The following is a 21,264-nucleotide window of genomic DNA, read 5'->3' on the forward strand; positions in this document are numbered from 1 at the left end:
GAGGCAGTAACTGACTGGCTCAGTGCCCCATCTACAGGCTGTTCCCTTCCCTTCATGCCTCCCTCATGCAGGCAACACCTACTGCACTGACTTAAATAACGAAAATGACATCTCTTGGAAGAAGAATCTTCCCAGAAATTACAATTCAGCTGCTTCTCTCTGTGAATCTTGTTACATGAATAATGCATTTCATAAAAAAAATACACAAGATATTAAATGAATCTTCAAGAGAGGCTGATTACAATGTGCAGCAATGTCTGTTCCCCATCCCCTGGAGACATGGTTTTGTTTGCATTTTCACTGGCAAGGCTTAATAATAACTTGAAATCAGAGCAAGTAATTCACATAAAAATTCACATCCTCAATGCTCTTTCCAAAACATACTTTCCAAATGCATATTTTCCAAATTCTCTGGGCCCACAAGAAGGAGGAATGCTTTACTGGGAAGTCAACTCAAGACTGAAAACAATATTCTTGGGACTAGGACAAGGCTGTCAGACTGAAATAGTAGGAAAGCACCTTTTATCCAGATCATTCATCTATTAAAAAAGAAAGTGATCAGTAAAAGCCATGATTCTGGCTTACCATAAGGAAACCTGGTCTATTTTTACTACCTATGCTTAAAGCATAAGAACAAAGGAAGATAGCAACTTAAGATGCTATGCAACTGAATTTTGCCAAGCTAAGGCTGTGTTCAAGAGATATGTAGATGCCTAGTACCTTTCTAGCAATGAGCAAGTAGAGCACACCTTATCACAAAGAGCAGCACTCAGAGAAACTAATTTTCCCCTCCAGCAATGTACCTGCTACATCATCCCTAACCTCTTAATATCATTGAGAGCCTAAGCAGCCTGCTGAATCAAAAACCCCTCAAAGGTGGTGTCCCAGCAATGTGGATCAGCTCAGGAATGACACATTTCCAGGCAGACTAAAAGTAATACACAGTGGCAACAACCCAGATATGGAACTGTCAGTCTGTTTACAAATGGAGATTTATTTTTTGAAACCTGAAAACAAGAGCTTTGCTCTTTGTATAGGATATTTCCTCAGTACTAAAAAGAGTGGCCCTCCTTCCACTGATGCATCTATATTTCAAGGGAAATGCTCGTACGTTGGTGCTGCCTGGAAATTCCTGCAAACATTTTTTATGGCACTGCTGAGCATTACTTATGAATTAGAGTTGAGGTTTAAGCAGTCATACCAGCCAACAGCTCCTGTATTAAACATCTACAACCAGAAGATGCAATGGAATGGAACAGGTTTGAAAATGAGGGCTTTGAGCTCAATTGAAACAGTGCTTCATTCTTACATCAGCTGGACCATCAAGAGTCAGGGCTCTAACTCACTCAGGGTATTCCTCACAGCCTCCTGTGAACTTTATGTTCAACCAGTGTCAGGATCCCTCAAAATTCCCATGAGCAAAGTGGCCCCCATGTACAATCTGTAAAGCTCAGGTTCAAAGCATCTTTTTCCAAATTAAGTCAAATGAGTTACGTCAGAAATAACCAAAACCAAACTCACTTTGAGCTCTCAGCAGTTAATTGTGCACTCAGTCCTTTTCTCAACTCACTCCAATTCCCATGGCCATGCAGACCCAAGATCCTGAAAAGTCAGTGGAAGGACAGCAAGGGTGGCACAGGCTGCAGGTGCTTACTGCCCAGGCACTGGAGGAATGAATGGGGTTCACCCAGTAATTTTGCCTACCCACTATGGTCAAGAAGATTTTTAAACTCCACCCAAAGGATCCTGCAATAATCCTGTAATGTTGACACTGGAACTGTAGGAAGGATGGAGGATTTTTTGGCATTAGCACATGCTGAACTAACATCAATGGCACGGAATAAAGACATCATGTGACATTTTAAAAGCCACTGGTGGATATCTGTGGAGTTACAGAAATTTATAGTGCTCAAAACTGGTTGTTTTGAGTTTTTCTGGCTAGTAGGTTTAGTCTTTGGTCAAAGTAGGCAGGTGGTAAATTATTCAGGTTTTCCCCAGCTTTTCTAAGTGAGCTAAAAAAATAAATGCAAAAATGTCTTGAAATATGGGGCACTTATATACAAAAGGAGTAGGAATAAGTAAGTAAGAAGCTTATCTTCCACCTTTGATTTATATTTTTTTTGTATAATGTGTTTTAATTTCTCAAGCTACTAGTTCACCTTTCATGTAGCTTGTCTTGTTCAGCTGGCTTAGCAGAAAACCCCAGTGCAAGGCCAGCCATTTCTGTTTGACACAGGGACAGGATTAGAGGTATTTGCACCTAATAAAAAATAACACTTCTTCCAAACACATCGTGAATGCCTGCTAATTATGCAAGGAGAATAGATTAAGATGAAACTTCCTGCTGAGAAAGATATAAATAAAAACCTGCCAGTTCCTGCCAGTGTGTGGGGAAAATGCTGGTGTCTCTCAGATGGTAATCTGAGAGTGGGACACACTGTCTGGTTTGTTCACAAACTGGAGGAGAACAAGAGCTTCTCCTCACCCTCATTTGTTACTCTGGTACACCTTTGGACACTAATTATCACCAGAAATCTGGACACTCTTGTCTGGCTACTGCATTCTGATCAATGCTTAATTCAAGCTGTCATTTACTCCATGAGACCATGAGACCACAGCTGTGTATGTCCCAGCAGATCTGGCCCTTCCCATCTAGGGTGGCCTGATCTCCACCTGAAGCTTTACTGGCTACCTTCTGGGGTCTAAGGAGGGAGCCTTTTCCATATTCTGCCTTCATACAAACACATGCTTGGGTATTTTTTTTACAGCAACATAAGGATGAAGATTATGTTTCTTTGTTTTCCTGGGGGGTTTTGTGTGTTGTTGTTCTTGTTTTTTTGGTTTTTTTTGTAATGAATACTGTGCTAATAAAACCTGGTCCCCTGGTTACTTCAGTGTCATCACCCTTCAGACTTTCGGAATAAAATAATCAACCAAGAAGCCATTGTCTCACATACCTCAAGAAGACAGACCTGTCCATTTCCACAAGTATTACTAGCACATGAATGACACTCACACTGCACAGTACCAAGCCCTAATTTCAAGTTCTTTGTCCTCTCACATAAACATAGCACCACATTATAAGGTATGTATGGATGGGAACGCAATGCCTTTGTGTTACATTCAGTTGATGGAACACAAGTGTTAGTCTCTTTCACAAACAAAAAATGTTTCATAACGGTTCTGAAATTGACAAATGAAAAAGGAATTAAATCAGTGGTGTTAAAAAAAAAGTAGCTGTTACTTGTGGATTTGTAAACTCAAAGCACTATACTGCTTAGAGAATTTACTGATTTATTTCTTAGCCAAAGGGATGTAAATACAAAAACTGGTAGACAAAAATTAGTATTTCTAGAGCAATATCCAATAGGGAAATGCATGGGGAAATAGGGAGTGAGTGGCTGTCCTAGTTCAGCAGGAAGGACCAGCTAACCCTGTGTGGGGGTGATCAAAGCTGTGTATTCTACCCCCTCTATTCATTTCCCAAGGACAATGGACCATTAGCAGCAGCTGCCCAGGAAGTCATTAGCACCTTCACACCCAGCCTGGGGGGGCGTGGCTGCTAATGGGCCATCAACAGTTCAGGGATACTCCATGACTCCCAGAGTTAATCACCCATTGTGTGAGTCCCCGCCCTGGGTGGGGGACTGGGTGCTCCCTGAGGGTACATAAGTGGTGGGTAAGAAGACCTTGGTAACCACTTGTCAGATCCAGAGGAGCAGCAGGACCTTGACAGGAGAAGACCACCACTCTTGACTAGACTATGACCGCCACTCTCAACCAGACTACAGCCATCACCTGCACCAACAGGTTTCTCACTTCCTTTTGCTTTGGACTTGGAGGGAACCATGCAGGTCTCTGCGCAAGGGCTAACAAACCCCTTTGGGTTTGTGCCCCAGGACACTGGGTTGTATTGCTGGGTTTTGTGAGATGAAAGCAATTTCTCTTTGTGTCAGTGTATTTATGGTAATATCTTTCATTAAATTGTAACTCTGACTTATAATCTCTCTTGTGGTGGGTCCATTTCTCCTTCCGGTTTATCTTTAAACCAGCACAGTGGCCAACAGAAAGAAGAGGAAGCAAAGAAAATTACTTGTGCACTTGAATATTTTTTACAAAAGAGAATTTTTCTATTCTATACTTAGACTTCAATTTATAGAAATGTACAAAACTAAAAGTACTTTAATTCTAAAATTGCAAAACAAAAATTCCCATTAAATTGTCAAGTATTATAAGTAGGATGGAAGAAAAACTATTGGATTCAACTGCTTCAACACAACTGAAAGCTTGAAGAAATTTAGAGGTTTGTAAAAGCGAGGAAGTTACAAATCCAGTTGCTTTAAAATAAGCCCTGTCAAAACATCTCATTCTAGAACTGCTGCTTAACGAGACTTTATTTCTAATGACATTCTTTGGGAATGTAAGCAGAAGAGGAAGCATTACTAGACTAACTTTTCATTTAGGAAGAACATCAGCTTAACAATATCCTAATGATACATTTCTATAACAAATGCTGCCAGCATTGTGAAGGGAGACTTCGTGCATGTTATAGCTGCACTGGAACAAACTTGGAAGCCATCGAAGCTGTGCTTTGAAAGTGAAGACATGCTTTGAGGAACTTTTCTGATTATTCATTCAAACATCAAAACAGCACCAGGACTAACAAGAGAATAGAAAGTTTAGTGGAAACAGCTAAGTGAGCACTCATATATAAAGTAATTCTTATTAAGCCTGACAGTAGATATGACTTAAAGTAATGGAGATACAAGATGCTTTTTTTGAACTCTGAAGTTGTCAGTGAATTTGCTTCTTGAAAGCCTACAGCAAGCAAGAATTATTAAAAATACTGTATTCTTAGTCAATAGTATCTGAATTCTTTTCAATATTAACCTTTCTCAATTACTTAACCTTGGCAATGCCACTTATATGTTTTCTCTGAAAAGACACCTAAGAGGGAAGCAATTTCCTCTTAACCATTCAGCAAGTAGATGCTCCAAGCAGTCAGGGACATATCCCAGGTCTTCTGGCTCCAGGCTGATGCTGTAGCACTAGACAATCACCTCTGGGTAATTCTGTACCAGCTACTATAGTGAGGTCAGCCTTTCAATGTGCACACATTGAGAACTTTCTACCTTCTATGAGGTGTGGAGTGAATTGAATAATTAAGTTTTTAATGAAAAACTGCTTCTCTGGTCTAGCTTTGACAAACATAATCTCGCTGAGAATTGCTATCAGTGAAACCAGCTGTATGAGCCTAAATGAAACAGTATAAAAATAGTTTCAAACATATTTTAATAATAATTTAACAATAGCTGATTCCTAAATGAAAACAGAAGGTGATTTACAATCACTTAATGTACACAGAATTTCTTTGTTACTGGAGTTGCAAATTACAGAGCACCTTTTGCAGTTCGTCAGCTGAGATGTTACAGGAGCATCGCACCAAAGTCACACTCATCCTCAACAATTCTGCCATTCCTGGAAGAGTAGCTTGTGAAACATTGATATCAATGTGAAAGTCTTTATTTTCAAATGCACTTCACAACAGATATGTGGAATGAACCAGCCCCCAGGTGATCTTTTTCCTGTAAATTATAAGTTAAACAGTGCAAGTTTCATTTCAACTACAAAAAAATGATGACAAGTTCGCAGTTAGAGAGCTAGGACTTCTTTTAACAAGAGGCTCATAATTTTAATCAAAGAAATATTTATAGTCATTATTCACATGTGAGTGCTTGGAGCACTGTGGTCTTATTTACAGCAGATCATTTTAGCTTTCTTCATCACTTGCATCTAGTTTTCTTTCTTCCTTTTCTTATGAATGGTTGACTTTATGATCAGTCTTTTTGGGACTTTGAGAAAGAGATGCTGGGAACTACACAGACTCTTTGCAGCAAGGAATTAGAGAACTCCAAAATAAGCCAAGGCTTGGGTATTTGACAGGCATCACAGGATAACCTCAGATCTGGAAAAGGTCAAAGTGCTTAGAAGTAGAACGGAAGTGGAGGAGAGAGAGCAAGTGAGCTGCTGGGAAGCTGGCAAAGAAAACCAGACAGATAAAGGTATCTGTCAGGCATATCCTAAGAAACCAGTGCTCACTGTGAGCTGGAAATACCAGTGTTTTTCTGTTGCTTTAATCCCTCTTTTTTGAATAGCTTTATCATCTTTGTTTCTAAGCAAGAATCCCTTGAGCTTGTGTGGGGTCACCTACACCAGTGATCAGGGATTGATGGAGAGAAAGAAGGAATGCTGGAATAGGCAAGCTGTATTCCAGGGCATAGCTGAAGGCTGATGAAATCAACCTATGCCACCTGCAATAAGGAGAAGTGCAAGGTCCCATTCCCAGCAGGCACTGTAATTTCACAAGACTAGGAAGGCCTGGAAAAGTATTGGTTGCTCTGATTTATCTTTAGTTCTCAACTGCCTACACTGATTGGTGAAACTGCCACCCTTTACTGGTTTTTATCTCTATCTCTGAAAAGAACAAACCTACACAGCAAATAGACTTCCTAATGTACAGAGTCCACAGCTACAGTTCCTTCTATTTGTGGAAGATGCTCTGTGATTGCACCGTGTAGCCAAATTTAATGAATGTGTCCATTAAGCACAGACATGTTTCATTTCAAGGTAGACAATGCAGTGGTCTTTTCCTTTCCAAGAAGTCTTGCCAGATATAGTTGAAGATTAATATTAGAAAACAGCCCTCAGAGAGAAATTCTGTATGCTTTCCCCTACCTAATCTGCAGAATATTTAAAGTATTATGGATAAAACACGACACACATCTGGCTTCTAATGTGGAGCTTCAGGTCAGAAATTATGGCTCCATAAAAAAATTTGGGATGTTTGGTTGATTCTGGAAATGTTAAGGAGTTTCTGAAAGGTAAGAGGTGATAGAGCAGGTGTAAAACAATGATTCACTGTGACAGCCCTGTACATCAAGCAAAACCAGAAGACATAAAAGAAACAGATTACAAGATGTTGCTCTGTTGCTTTCTTGAGAAACTATGAACACTGAAGAAGGCACCTATTTCAATCCCAGCCAAGATCAAAGAAGATTTCTGTAATGCAAAAAGGGAGCTCAGAAATATGTTATTTATCTTCAAATATGTTATTTATCTTCAAACAATGTCTTCAACTTGGAGACTGTTCTCTAAACCCCCTATCTCTCGTAACAAGAGCTGCAAAAAGCCCATTTGTTATGTATCCATTCTGTCTCAAATTGTGACCTGGTTTTCTTTGTGTTTCACTTTGCAGTACACCTGCTGGAGTTTAGAGATTGGATGATTATTAAGCAGCATGTCCGCAGAGGAACATGATTTCTCTGATGAGTATTTCATGTCTCTGTGCTCCTTCTGTATTCAGTTCTTTTCCACACCTTTTCAGCTGTGGCTATAGGTGTAGAGATAAAGCTCAGCCTTTTCCAACAGAACAAAAATCCAGCTATTCCAAGTTAAATTGTTCAACTTCCGCAATCATACAGGGTGGCTGGATGCGTATAATTTCTGTGCTCCTGGGTGATGAATGAAGTAATTGTCTACAGTGTAGAAACACATAGAATAATTGAATTACTTTCTTCTAAAGAAAATTCCCTTTTACACTTTATCACACTTGCTTTCCATGACTTAAGCACCCCAGGGTGCAACATTACCAGCCTATTTCATCCCTTGGGCATCAGACTAAAGATGTCACTGACATAAAGGTGTTGCCCTGGTAAAGGTACTTAGAAATATTTTCTGCTGCTCTTTGAGCATTTACTGCTGGTTGTTGCAACAAGTATTGCTGTAGGCAATATATTCTGAAACCCCACTGTAGTCAAAGCTATTAAAAACAAGGCTATCAATAGATCTTATGTTTAATGTTAACTCAGTTAACCAAGATGACCTCTTTGACAGTTGAGCAATATTTAATTTATTGTCCCTCCTGCCTGCAAGCTGAGTAGGTGTAAACATAAAACAGAACCCTGGTATCTACCTCACTTAATTTCTTAATACTAGAGTGTTTCATAACTTGCTTATATTGCTGCCCTCTACTCCCTTTACAGGACTTTTTTCTATTGGAGATCTGCTGCATCAACATTATCTTGCCTGAGGATACACATCAGTCTGTCATGTTGGAGTTTATCTAAAGCCTTCTCAATGTCAACAAAGAAACACAGAGAGAAATCCATTTGTACCAATGTACAATATCTCAAGCACAGGATTACTTACTCTGTTCTGTCTGCTAATATAACGGATTACAGGATGACTTCTATATTTTTTTCTCAGTGTGTTGCTTTATGTTCCATTAAGAACATTAAGTTCATCAAATATATAAACCATACAACCATAATGTCAATCATGGTTGATGGCATTAGCAATTGTTAAGATGAAGATTTTTGAATCTTCCCTTCAAAATGTTCTGCTTGTAATTGGTCACAAAGTTTCAGCTACTTTGTTTTGAACAATTAAGGTGCCACAGCATTTCATCTGTAAGATCACCCTCCTCTTTCTTCATGTTCTTTACTTTCTAGGTTCTAAGTCAGAATTATCGTCCTCTCTCTGAGTGTCTGTCCTCAGGTTTATAAGAAGAAAAATTTTAAGCCCCTGTTATGTATTCTTACCTGTCTTTCTAGAATATTTTTATTTGTAGCATACTTTGTTGGGTTTGATTTTCATATGACTGATGTGCTTTTATTCTCCAGAAATTTCCTGGTGCTCCAGGTAGGGGGTTTTTGGGTTCCCTTGCACTTTTTCTGGCTTTGTTTAGCAATTTTCTTAACTTTTTTCTTCTCATAGCTCTCTACCTTCTCCTATCTTTCTTCCACAGTTTCTATAATTTTTAGGATCCTTTCTGTAATTTATGGTTGCTTAGCATTGTATCTTTTAATCTCCCCTCACAATTATGTGATTTTATATTCCAGAGTTCTGAAAAGCCTTCTGTTTTCTTCTGTTTTCCCTCTCTTCTATTCATTGACTCTCCCCTTTGAAGTCTATTCCTCATGTTTGTTTCACTTTAATTTTGAATCTACCTACAAAAATTTGAAGTATTTTCTATTTTACATTCTTTCAAATTTAACCCCAGCTAGACAATCTGTTGGTCCAGCACATAGAATGAAGTTTTGATCTTGCAATCTATTTGATTTCCTGCAGGACCAGCTTTTCTGTTCAGCTGGGATGATGCTGAAATAAGACATTCCAGATAACAGGATCATGTCTATTGTTTGCAAATTGAATCAAACTGCTTTCCCTTTTACTCTTAAATACAAAGCTGGGAATTCCCAATGACACTATCCATAGAACTTTTTTATTTTTTAGCATTATAATCAAATTCTTCCAGCCTTTCCTCTCTTTGCCTTCTTCCCTTGCTGCCCTCTCTCCCAGTTCTTTATAAGAACTTCTGCTTACATCCTCTTGGAAGTCTTCCAAAGAGCATTAAAAATTAAAATACAGAGTCCAGATGGCAAAGTGTGTAATCCTATGCAGATCACGTTCCCAAGGTACCCATGACTGAGGTTTCTTTTTTGTTTGTTGATTTCTCCAAATCCAGTGTTAATATCTTTATTACCCTTAAAGTATCACATTATAAATACTTCCTGGTTTTAAACATTTCTTTTGACCAAGTTTCATGTGGGTATGTTTTCACATGTTTGCTCTCCTCTAATGTTTTTGGAAGCCATTTGATTTATTTTACACCCCATGTTTATACCTCATGTGGTATTTTTCAATTTCATTAATTTTGCATGCATATTTTGCATACCAGATCTTGCAGAAGGCAATAACTAACTTACATCAATTTCTACAGAGTGCTGATTAATCCCAAATTGGTAACTGAAAAATCAGATAAATTAAAGAAAACAAATAAACCAAACCAAAACCAAAGAAACCACATTTTCCTTCAATTTTCATAATTCTTGGAAGTGTCTATTGAGTTTTAGTGCAAAAGAAAGTTTTAAAAGTTTCTGCAGAATTATGGAATTCCACTAGAAAGAAAGGAAATTAAGAAAGCTGAAGAAAATTCAGTGTTAAGATGCTTCACTTAATCCTCTAAATGACTGTAAGATTTTCTAGCACTGGTAGATCAGCACTGTTCCCTTTACCATCATTCTCTGTTCCAGCTGAACCATTTCAACTGAAGTCTCCCAAATGATTCTGCTTGAGGCAGACACTCAAAAATCAATCCAAATGTTTTAAATCTGGCAAAGGTACAAGCATTTAAAGGTACCAGCAAATACTTGGCAGTGTGAGCTAGAGGCATCCTCATTTGCCTGAGCCACAACCACTGCTCTGCTCTCATGCAAACAGCAGTTTCTGAGCAGCCAGTGCACATCTCTGCTCTGTTGGCTGCTCTTCAGTACAGGGGGACACAGTGTCTGTGCACTGCTGTGACTAAAGCAGTACTGATTTTATTTATCAAAACAAATCTTCTTCCCTATCAGCAAAAATTAGTCTCTCGCTGGAGCTGGTGGGAGCTCCGTGCTTGGCAATATTAAGGGAAAGTATTAAAAAGCTGACAGAAGCTGAGTGGTCCCTGGTGTAACTGCTTATTTAAATGGAAGTACAAACCCTTCATTCAGAATTTATTTGGCCTAACAAAGAGGGAAAAGTTCATAAGATTGACATATAGTATTTTTGTGACTACACACAAATTTAAGAAATCCCTTCTGTGGAGGCTTCAACAAGAACATATATCTAAATGAGAAAGCTGCAAGCAGCATTGCTTATGGGAGAATAAAAGCTCTAAAATGGTTAGCAATAACTTCCTAACAGTCATTTGCTTTTAATCATTACCATATTAAAATACTGAGCAGGAAATGTCATTATAATACACTTTTAATTGAACATGGAAAGAAATAAATGGAATTAATTTGTTATTTGCAGATTTCCTCTGTGAAAAATAGTGCTTGGAGAGATTACACTGCACACATAAATGGAATGCTGAAAAATGAGCTTGACATTGGAATGCAAGGTGCAGAATAAAAAGTATGCAGGGAAGGAGTTTGGTCCCCTTAATTAAGAGTTGTGGACTGTAACAAGATTTCTGGAGAATAGCACTCCTTGCATAAATCACTTGAGAAAACACTTTCAATTGAGGGCATCTCACATTGATTTACCTTATCTGGATTTAATTTTGAAGTTCGCTGCATACCTGCTGCAGCAGACCTCCAGAAGAGTTCACAAAGGGAGTTGTCAGGGGTGACCTTTTAGTGATGCTGCCCCAAAGCTGAGCAGAACCAGCTCTTGCAAGGGTTATGCTCCAGACTTTGGTCTCCTGTGGTTCACTCAACACATGCACCACTGGAATGCCAACATGAATACACCATGGAAAGTTTTGACATTTGAGGAGAGCCATAAGAAAGTGATTAAAAGGGAGGCTGAATCCAACCCAAAACTTAGGAGGCATCCCAGATGTGCTTTGCCCAGTGTGTGACACACACTGATCCCTTCATCACAGTTCATCGTAGTTGAGTGGGGATGATGACTTTTGACTTGTTATTTAAAATGTAGAACAGTCAAGGCAGCTGTTCTCATCTCATATTTTAAATTCTCAAGAAAACGAGCCTCTCGTGACTTTACAATACAAGCAATAAACAACGAGGATGTGAGTTTTGTCAGTTTTTTTGATAGGAGGTGGAATGCTCCTGTGTTAACTGAGGGTAAGGCACAACTTTTTCTGCTTCATGCACTTGAATTTCTGTATTTTAATGCTCTTACCTTCCTAACTGAAGAATTGTAATTTTTAACAAATCAGTTATTTTGTTTGGACTAGACCTAACAAGGCCCTGCTGATTTTTAAATGTATTCTCCATGCTCTAAACAACAACAGACAAGCCTTCCAAAAAAAGGCTTACATAGAGCTGATTGCAGCTTAATCTTTTATGGTACATTAAATAAATGTAAAAAAAATCATCTTGTCATTCCAAAATTGCAAAGGCATTTTTGAATCTTGGAACTTGAATTGTAAGTTAAAAATAAGGATCATTTAATTATTTTTGTGCAATGTATCCCTTTGTTGATGCTTTTGGCAAATTTTTGCACTTCCAGAATGTTTAGCATTTAGTTCAGTGACATAAGCATCACATATGAATTCCTATAATTGCTCTTAGCTAAATCCTACATATAGATAGCTTCCCACAGGCTTGAAATAGAACAAAAATTGAGTCCTTTTAGGGGAATGAAATGCAAAGGATGTATTTGGATTCTGATGACTCCCCAGGATGTTTCATTCAAGCTATGCTATGAAGATGGAGGAGGATAGTTCATGCAGTTTTGAGAAAGTATGGAGCAATCCATTCAGTATCTCTTCTCTAAATGTAGGGGATGCAAATTTAAATGCACTACAATATTCTCCATTCCAGCACTGCAGGTTTAGTCACAGATTATTTCTGTTGGCTTGATACGATTTACTTCTGTTTCACACTGAATGGTTTTTATGTTCCTGATCAATAAATTAGTTCAGTCATTTTAGCTGCCAATCCTTCTTTGAGGTTAACTACTACGAGAGACAACATTCAAGTGTGCAGCATTGTGTAGCACTGAATAATCTTTGCAGCCGGCACAGCCCAAACTAAGAGTTTCTATGGAGTATTTTTCAGTTTATCATGGAAATCTACCCATATGTACAGGAACTCGGACCATCTGCACAGGAATGTGAATTCCATAACTTCTTCAGTATTTTGGTTAGAAAGGCAGCAAAGGATTTACATTCTAAGGGCATAGCAATCATTGTTAGGAGCTTTCCCTCTTGCACTTTGGACACTGAGAGAGCAAGCACTAGTTATGGAACAGCGAGAGCTGATGGTGCAGTGCTCCTCAGGGGGCTGCATGCAACAAACCCCAGAGAGGCTCTGCACAGCCAGTGGGAACAGCACATACAGTAGTTAGAGCCCTGAGTTAAAATCACACGGAGCATGCGCGTTTTGCAAAATTGAAAGATAAACAAGCAATAAGACATTTACCTTCCACATCAAGGCACCTAGGTGGGCTATCTGACCAGATAAGGTTATACATGCACTCAAGGATCTCTGTCCCTTCTAGTTTATATCCAGGAAAGCACTGATAATACACCACTGTTCCTACGGGGAAGGAGGCCTCGTACTCAGATATGTTAATGTAACTATGAGGAAGAACCAGTGGCCTCAGGCAACCTGCAAATTAAGAAGAGGGAGGTTTCTTTTATTATGAAGTGCTTATCTCAGTCATTTTCACACATCTCAGTTACAATTTCTAAATCGAGGAGTGCGGTATTTTTCATCTTCTCCAGGATGAATGGCATGTCTGCCTGATCTCCCTCAGATACCTCTGCTTCATTATCATGTTTCAAACCCTTTTATTGTTTAGCCCACATGCTTTGCTAGTATGGGATTCACTCCCAACAAATCCAGGAGAGGTTTACTGAAAGTGACAGTATTTTGTTTCACAAACATTCACCAATTTTGTAAAATGGGAATTTCTTTTTGAGGTAGAATTTTTAATAAATGAAGATTCTCATTTATATAAACCATGAGTTTTATTCCTCTTCTTAAAAGTGACAGACATGCAAACCATGTTAAATATTAAAACTGCCCCTGTAATAAAGTGCATGCAACTGTAAAAGATTTGCAGGCAGAATTAATGATTTTGAAATTCCAGTTTGAGAAAATCTAAAGGAACATGACTTCCTAGTAGAAGTCTCATGATAAACACTGAACGAGGTCTCAGATTAGATTATCAAAAAGTTAAGGTACCTGTTATCACCAGAAATTGCAAATGTAGTCAGAATGACTGATAATGTTCCAGTTCTACTTACAGAATTACTTCAGAGGGATTTGTATCATGGATGGTACTGAGCAGTGACAGTGATGGTTAAATGATCACCAACCATATTTGGGACAAGAGAGAGCAGTGAATTTAATAGATGACATGTCCTTTTAATGTGTCATTCCTCATGGCCTTAGAAATGACCCTCTGGGTAATGCTTAACACTGTTGATTTTTTTTTATTTGCAGTAATATGGAGAAAAGATGACTAGTAATCAGGGAAAGAAAAACAGTCTTTTTAAGTAATGTGATCAGTGGAAGCTGCATTATGGCAATCCATAAATAGGTCTCTTGCCACTACTAGGAATTTGTGAACAATATTCATAGGACACCCTTAATTTTAAAAGCCTGAGGGGAAAAATAAAATCAGTCTAAGAACTTCTTGTAAGGTAGTGGCATTTAAAACAAAAGGTTACAAAAGCATTTCAAGCAGTTCTTTCCTTTCAATGGTCTTTTGAGGGAGAAGAATGAAACCAAAAGAAAACAACACAAAATGCTTGGCAGCTTTTCGCAGCGTGCTGTACTGCAAGAGCAATGGTTTTGATTGCTTTTTGACTGTCTGGTTATGTCCCTACTCAAATCAAACTTCAAGTACCCTATCTACTGGCTGCTGCTCGTGTCCTGATCAAGTATGCACCACACATAATACACTAATTCCTTCAAACTGAGCAGTCCACTGAGCAGGATGACATAAGTAGCCTCCAGTGGGACAGAAAGAGCACAGACTGCCGAAGGAAGACCAAGCTTACTCTTCTCTGAACTGTATCAGGGAAAATTTTGTCCTGCTGGCTCAGAATTTTAATGCTCATTATGTTCCTTGTAATGCAGGACAGAGATTTACTTGAATTTGTATGACAGCCAAGCATTTGTGAAAATTCCCAGGTCTCCAAACAACTCAAGCTGCTTGAAAACTTCATTTTGCCTTTTTTTTTTGCTAAGTAATTCACATAATTCCAGATCAGTAATTAATTTTATTATCTCATTATAAAAATAGAGATTGGATTCTTACATGCTCACTGCTCAGGCAGAAAAAAAAGGCATCTTAGTGTCATAAGATTCCCCTGCCTGTTGTAATCAAAGGGCCATAGAAATGTAATTGACAGCCTACCTAGTGCAAGTAGACAAGGGGCTTTGATCTTATTAGTGCTTGACATAGCAAAAAGAAAATTTTGAAGACAACTTTGCAACAAGAATTTGGCAAAATATTGCAGCTACTTGAATCTGAATTGCCTATTCCCTGCCTGGCTGGTAATCACAGCACTTGGGTCTTGTGCAGTTGATCTCTTAACTTTTATTAGCACTGCTTTTATTTTGAAAAACAGTTAATATTGATTATTGAGTAGCAGCAGTTAATTGTGTTTCATAGTATAAACACAAGAAGAAAGTAACAACCCAAGGGGTATTTGTGGTACTTCTGCTTACCAAGTTGATACTGTTTGTCCCAAGGTTTCCACCTGGATCTTTGGCAAATACATACCTGCAAATTAATCTTTTTGAGTATTCATCTCATCTAACTAAACAGTCTTAATCTACCTCAATTAGATGTGAGGTGCACCCACTGTCAAACATGGGCTGTTCATTTCATACTGCCACACATGATGCCATTGCTGATAAGATACCTCCAAACTGGTGTCCACTTTTCTAGAGTTTTGTGAAAACTCCCCTTTGCTGTTAGCACTATTCAGATATGTGGGCATCTAAAACACTATGCTAGCCCAGTAATATGCCTAAAATTTCTGCCATAGTCTAAGACAGAACCTTGGGGGACAGTCTGATACGCTGTCACTCCCAAGAGGTGTCCCAGTTCCCTGTCTGCCCTCACTCTGCAAATGATGGTATAATTAAGTGCCTACAGAGAACTTGTAGCTTTAGGAGGTGACAGATGGGTTTGAGGAAAGTTAAGACTAACCCAGTCTTCTCCTCAGCACAGACAGTTAAAATCTCTCACTGCTCTTCGGTAGGCCAAGCTTGTTCCCAAGATGTGAATTGGTTAAAACTAAGTCAATGGTACTAACATGTGTGTATTAGGAGGCCTGGGTTATTGAATTTCCATTCACTAAAGCTGCCTTAGCCTCAACCATTTCTCGCAGTCAAAGCTGAGCTGGGACCCTATGCTGCTGATATGACAAGTTCTATGGCTAATGGCTTTTCTGGCCAAAATTATTCCTGTGCACACTCTGAATTTTCAGTCAATACCTACAGGTTTAATGGACTGTGAACCTAATCAACAATTCTACTGAAAACTCTGACATAAAAACACGTTCCAGCCTCTCTCCTCTACCCCTGCCCTCTGCACAAGGCAAAGAAATTGCAGTTAGAAGTTTAAGTCTTGCTACAAAATAATTGGTGAAAAAATATCAGTTGCCCATCACATCTTTTGCTGAACTTCTAACTGATTACCCTGGTTGTATTTTTCTTTTTAATGCAGTGTATCAGCATCAGATTTTAGACTTGCAAACAAAAAGCATTATTTAAAGTAGTATTTTAAGTATGGGTATGTTCAGAAAGTGGCATCTTCTTTCCTGCAGTGAACAACAGGGAAGAGAAATCAAAAAACTCTTAGCAGCACAACTATTCAAATACTGCACTGTGGAGCTTATCAGATCACTGACATTCTTACAACTGTAGGAAAAAAATATTGGCAAACTATCACAAGATGCATGAGCTATAAAACAGGACGTGCTGGAGTACTAAACCTTGACATAAGGGTAGATTATCCCATGTTCCATCGTCTTGACATATGGAAACCATGTTGTCTAAGTCAGGGTAACGGATCTGGAATCCTTCATGACAGCTGATTATTAACTTATCGCCAGTCCTGTATGTCTTGTTATGAATCTCTGCATCTTCAACATGAGGAACAAGGCAATCTGTGACTTCATGAAAAAAAGAAATAGTAACTTAATTAAAAAAGCATGGCTAACTATTCAGTAATCAAGCTTTTAAACAAAAGTTAGCATTGAATGTAAGTGCTTTGCTTAAATTGTTTGGAAAATACATGCATTTCAATAAAAATGTCCTTTCCCTAGTTAACCATTATTTACAAAGTCTGCAGCACTGCAGTAGAAGCTGAGGTGCCACAACAGATCATTACCCCTGTCTTTTTTAAACAAACCAAATAAGAGCCTTTAGGAAGAATGTTGTTAATTTTGGCCCTCAATTTATCATGAATGTAAATTACACCACACATTCTGACTACCTCAAGGTCTCACGTGAAGAAAGACTCTTTGACAGCATTAAGGACAGGACAAAAGAAAAGATAAAATACAGATACAGCATGAGAAACACAGAAAGACTGTGGTTTTAGCAGAGACACAGATGAAAATCAGGTACATTTACAGAGATTTATCCAGCTCCATTTCACAGTTTGTTCTGAGAATGTCTTCAGGTTAATCTCATTGATTATGCTTTAAAACAGAAAGTTTTATGTACCTGCATTCATGTGCTTTTAGAGGACATGATTTTTAAGGTCCTGAGCAGCATCTTCAGGTGCTTGTAGAAGACTCTCAGCAAAGGACTGCAAATCTTCAGTGATATACAGGCACAACCTGTCTGTGATACCTGTTTCAGGCAGGCATATATCTCACTCTATATACCAGTGCTAAAGACACCAAGTACTAAACAAAACCCAGAAGACTGAAAGCTGTGGAGAGTGGAAGGGTGAGGCAGGGGAAGAATCCCTCTGCTAAAACTGAATAATTAAGAAACAAGCCAAGAAGCTATGAAGAATAGACCAGGTGACTCAAGGTTCATCCTCATCAAAAATGCAAAGCGAGATTAAACAGAAGAAACTAAAAGACTAAATATTGGGGGAGAATTTCTGTTTGTCTGCCAGCAGTCAATCCATGACAGAGATGGTGATAGAACGTTCCAGGCATCAAAACCAGAGAAGTATTCCAAATAAAAGAAAGACAGTAAAAATATTATATGCCTGCATTTTGCTGTTTTTCCCCCAACACTTGAACCATGAGAGACAATTATCTTCATTTAGGATTGCAATATTTATTAAGGAACAGAAGTTTCAAATGTCCCTTGAGATTTGCATAGAAGAGAAATTTTCTGCCATTTTCATGGATAATTCTTGCTAAAGAGGAATAGGCAAGTCTAAATTTGAATTTTGCAATTAACTGTGAGTATGCACAAAGTAAAGCTATAGCAACAGCTTGTTTGTTTCTGCACAAGCACAAGTAGAAGCAAGATAAACTGTCATTTAACATAGCACACACAAACTACTAAGAGCAAATGTAGTTCATAATATATTTCTTTAGTTAGGCAAACTAGGGTGATCTATTACTCTGAAACTCCATCACTAACTTTTACTAGAATGAAGTGAAAGAGTGTTGGTTTCCAAGTTAAAACATACTTTTCTTTGTACCTTCCCATCACAGGGATGTTTTCTAAAATACATTGTACTTAGCTAACTTTTGGTATGTGGCCTGGACATATTAGTTTAAAATTCTTCCATTTCTTTTGTTACTTTTAGCTTCTTGGCAGCTGCTGTAGGTGTCTCCTGCTGCTGGTAATGGTATGGGCTGGCAGCCTGCCAGGCAAGATGAAAAACTACAGCAAGAAGTTTTCTTAGAATTTATTCATTTATAAATGCCCAAGTCTGGGAGGATCTGTGCCCTAACAGGAGACTATAAAATACAACGACAAGGGTGCAGACATCACTTTTAAAGACCGAACAGTTTTCTCTCTCTCTCTAGCAAGTTAATCCACAGAGGAGACAGTAGAGGGTGTCCCATAAGAAATGTCTTACACTAAGCCTTAAATGGTGCCATGAAGAGGCTGTCCTGGGCACCCCTGAGGATGGGATGAGATGGATGGAGAACCTACTTAGCAGCCACACAGGAGGAGGTCGAAGATGAATGCCAGAAGATAACATCAACTAACATCTCACTCTCTTGACATAACAGCTTTGTGTTGCTATACAAATAAAGGAGATGTGTATACACATGGTGCAGTAAGACACCAGATTTCACTTTCAAAGTGGGGGAATTGATTCTGTAATGGTGATCTATTATAGCTACTTCATCCCCATTATTCCAAGTAACAGCTACAGATCGAAACGTTTTAATCGTGTAGATGTTGGCAAAGAATGGAGGTAAGTTGCTCACTGCCCTGTCCTTCGCCTGCAACATCCTGGCTGACTTTGAAAATAGGCCTATTTACAAGCACCAGCTAAACACCAGACCAATGGACCACAGTATTACAGCTCTTTTCCCTGATGCCTTGCAAGCAAATGCTTTCCCAGTGTCTGAATTCATATTGTTTAGCACTTAGTCAGGCATAAATTGCAGTGGCCACCTCTCCACAAACAACTGGATTAGCTGGCACCAATTCTGCTTGGAAAAGCTGAAAGTAAGTGACTGAATTTTAAAATGTCCTGTCCTAGAAAATAAACTACTTTATTCTAAGTACTTTTCAGCAAATCCGTGGAAGCTGCTAAACCATTTAAGGAAATACATGGTATTTAGCCAGCATTGAAGAGCAAAGGCTATGACTTACACTCTTTTCTGGCAGTTTTACATGATCTGCTTATATCTACCATGTGAGTATTAAAATGGGTCAGCCAAAAGAACACATTTCTTATCTTGCAGGGGCAGAAAGAGCTGGGGTACAGCTGGCAGGCTCAACAGCCTGCCAGGTGCAAAGGCTCATCTTGACCTAACTTTCATGCAGATGCAGTTTTTGTACATTAAGAGCTCTGGGCTTCAGCAAACCAAGTGTGTCCCCCATCACAGGAAGATTAGTCTGAAGAGAAAAATTTGTTAAACACTATAGTTATGGGACTTTTGCAAATCATGCATCATCTCTTGGAACTGCCCATGGGGAAGGAGGACACCCTACCTCCTCCCAGGACCCCTTGGACCACCATAGCAACTCAGAAGGAAGGCATGACCTAGACACCATGGAGATAGCCACATAATCCATGGGTACTGGCTGGTTTGGGATGGCTTGCATCTGTTGCAAGTGAGCCCTCATCATCCAAAAATTGTCCCTGGTCTGTACTAATCCAGAAAGTGCTTGACGGATTTGCCTAGGAAATACTACTGGAAGTTGGACAAACCCACAACAGGGACACACACATCAGTCCATGCTCTGGCACTGTTTTGTTTACTAGTCTGCATGTAAATTCAATTGCAGAGGTCCACTGCTCCTATGTATCTCACTGCGGAGTGGTCTCTGAATTTGCCTTGACTACATCTAGTGACACCACTGACAGGCTGGAACAGAGAGAAACAGGGAGGAGGCATGAAAGGTGCATCATGGAGAATAATGCAGGGTCTGCTCATCTGGATGCTGTGGCCTTAAAAGTAAACATTTAAGATCAATATTGTGTCTTGCTTTTTACTAGTGTTAAATCCATACTACTATTTTATTAAAATAGTTCGTGCACACACAGTATTTTAGTGCATATTAAATAACACTTTCTCTTTTTTGTCTTTGCTTGTATTACAACAGTGCACAGAGACTTTACCTAAGATCTGTGGCCACTGTGCTGCAGCCTGTTTACAAACATAATAGAGTGCTCATAACCAGGCTTAAGAATCAGCAAACAGTTGGCAAGACAGATAAGAGATGGGAAAACAAAAATATTTCAGTCATCTCATGGATCCAGTGACAAAGGCAAAGAAAAATGAGGGCTAAATCTCCTACATGAAAGCCGTAGCCAAACTATGTACTAGTCCACTACTTTGACTGCAGGTTTATCTCCTCCATCAGTGAGAGAAGGAGGCACTGAGGATGTCTCAAAGGCATCTGCCTGCAGAAGCACAGGGAGAGAAGGGCACAGCTCTTTGCTTAGTTGCCATCTCCATGTAGACTATAAATTTCGATTCAATCTCATAGGAAAGAGCTAGCATTTGTTCCAAGTAGGGCAACAGTCTCAGCAGCCTCATTATCACAGTAGGAGAAGATTAGATTAAAGTGTGAACAACATGACATACTGCTCTTAAACAGTAAATACGAAATTCCTACCTCAGAGGTTTGGTATTTATGTGTATAACCATATTAGGATTGATGGAAGGTACAGTCACAACATGCTGTAGATCAACATGAGAACATAACTCTAAGCACAAAGGTTTTTGACAGGGCATTTATTGGGTACCTAGTCATGCAACTTCATTCTCATACTGACACTCAAAATCTCCTGCCTCCTAATGAGAAATGACAGACCAATAAAATCAAATTGATTGGGTGAAGAGCTCCAGGCAAACGTATTAGTTCTAAAATCAATTACATTCTGGAACAGGTTGCTTTACTTCCTTTGGTAAATAGCATCCATTGGTGATTAGAGTCTGTGCTAGTAAACACATAACAGCAATTAAACATACATAACATATAGACATAACATTATCCTTAGTTGAATTAAACTCCTGAGAATAAATGAACTCCAAAGTACTGAGTGTTTTTACTGTTCAAGCCCAGCTGACAATATCTGACATTTATATATACTGGGTCAAGAGGTGTGTAGAGCATACCACAG

At 38.9% G+C, this 21,264-nt stretch overlaps 1 protein-coding gene across 2 annotated transcripts in view; it reads right to left on the reverse strand.

Moving 5' to 3' along the window:
* The window catches only part of SUSD4 (sushi domain containing 4), an 80,703-nt gene that overhangs the window by 5,349 nt on the left and 54,090 nt on the right, over nt 1-21,264 (reverse strand). For both annotated transcript variants that reach the window (XM_071548057.1, XM_071548058.1), the window contains exons 4-5: nt 16,472-16,651; nt 12,936-13,124 (exon numbers count right to left, since the gene is read on the reverse strand). In XM_071548057.1, coding sequence (XP_071404158.1) covers nt 12,936-13,124; nt 16,472-16,651 — 369 coding nt within the window. The remainder of the gene's footprint in view (nt 1-12,935; nt 13,125-16,471; nt 16,652-21,264) is intronic.

This window comes from Pithys albifrons, chromosome 2, assembly GCF_047495875.1.
Source record: "Pithys albifrons albifrons isolate INPA30051 chromosome 2, PitAlb_v1, whole genome shotgun sequence".
In the NCBI taxonomy this organism is placed as follows: domain Eukaryota; kingdom Metazoa; phylum Chordata; class Aves; order Passeriformes; family Thamnophilidae; genus Pithys; species Pithys albifrons.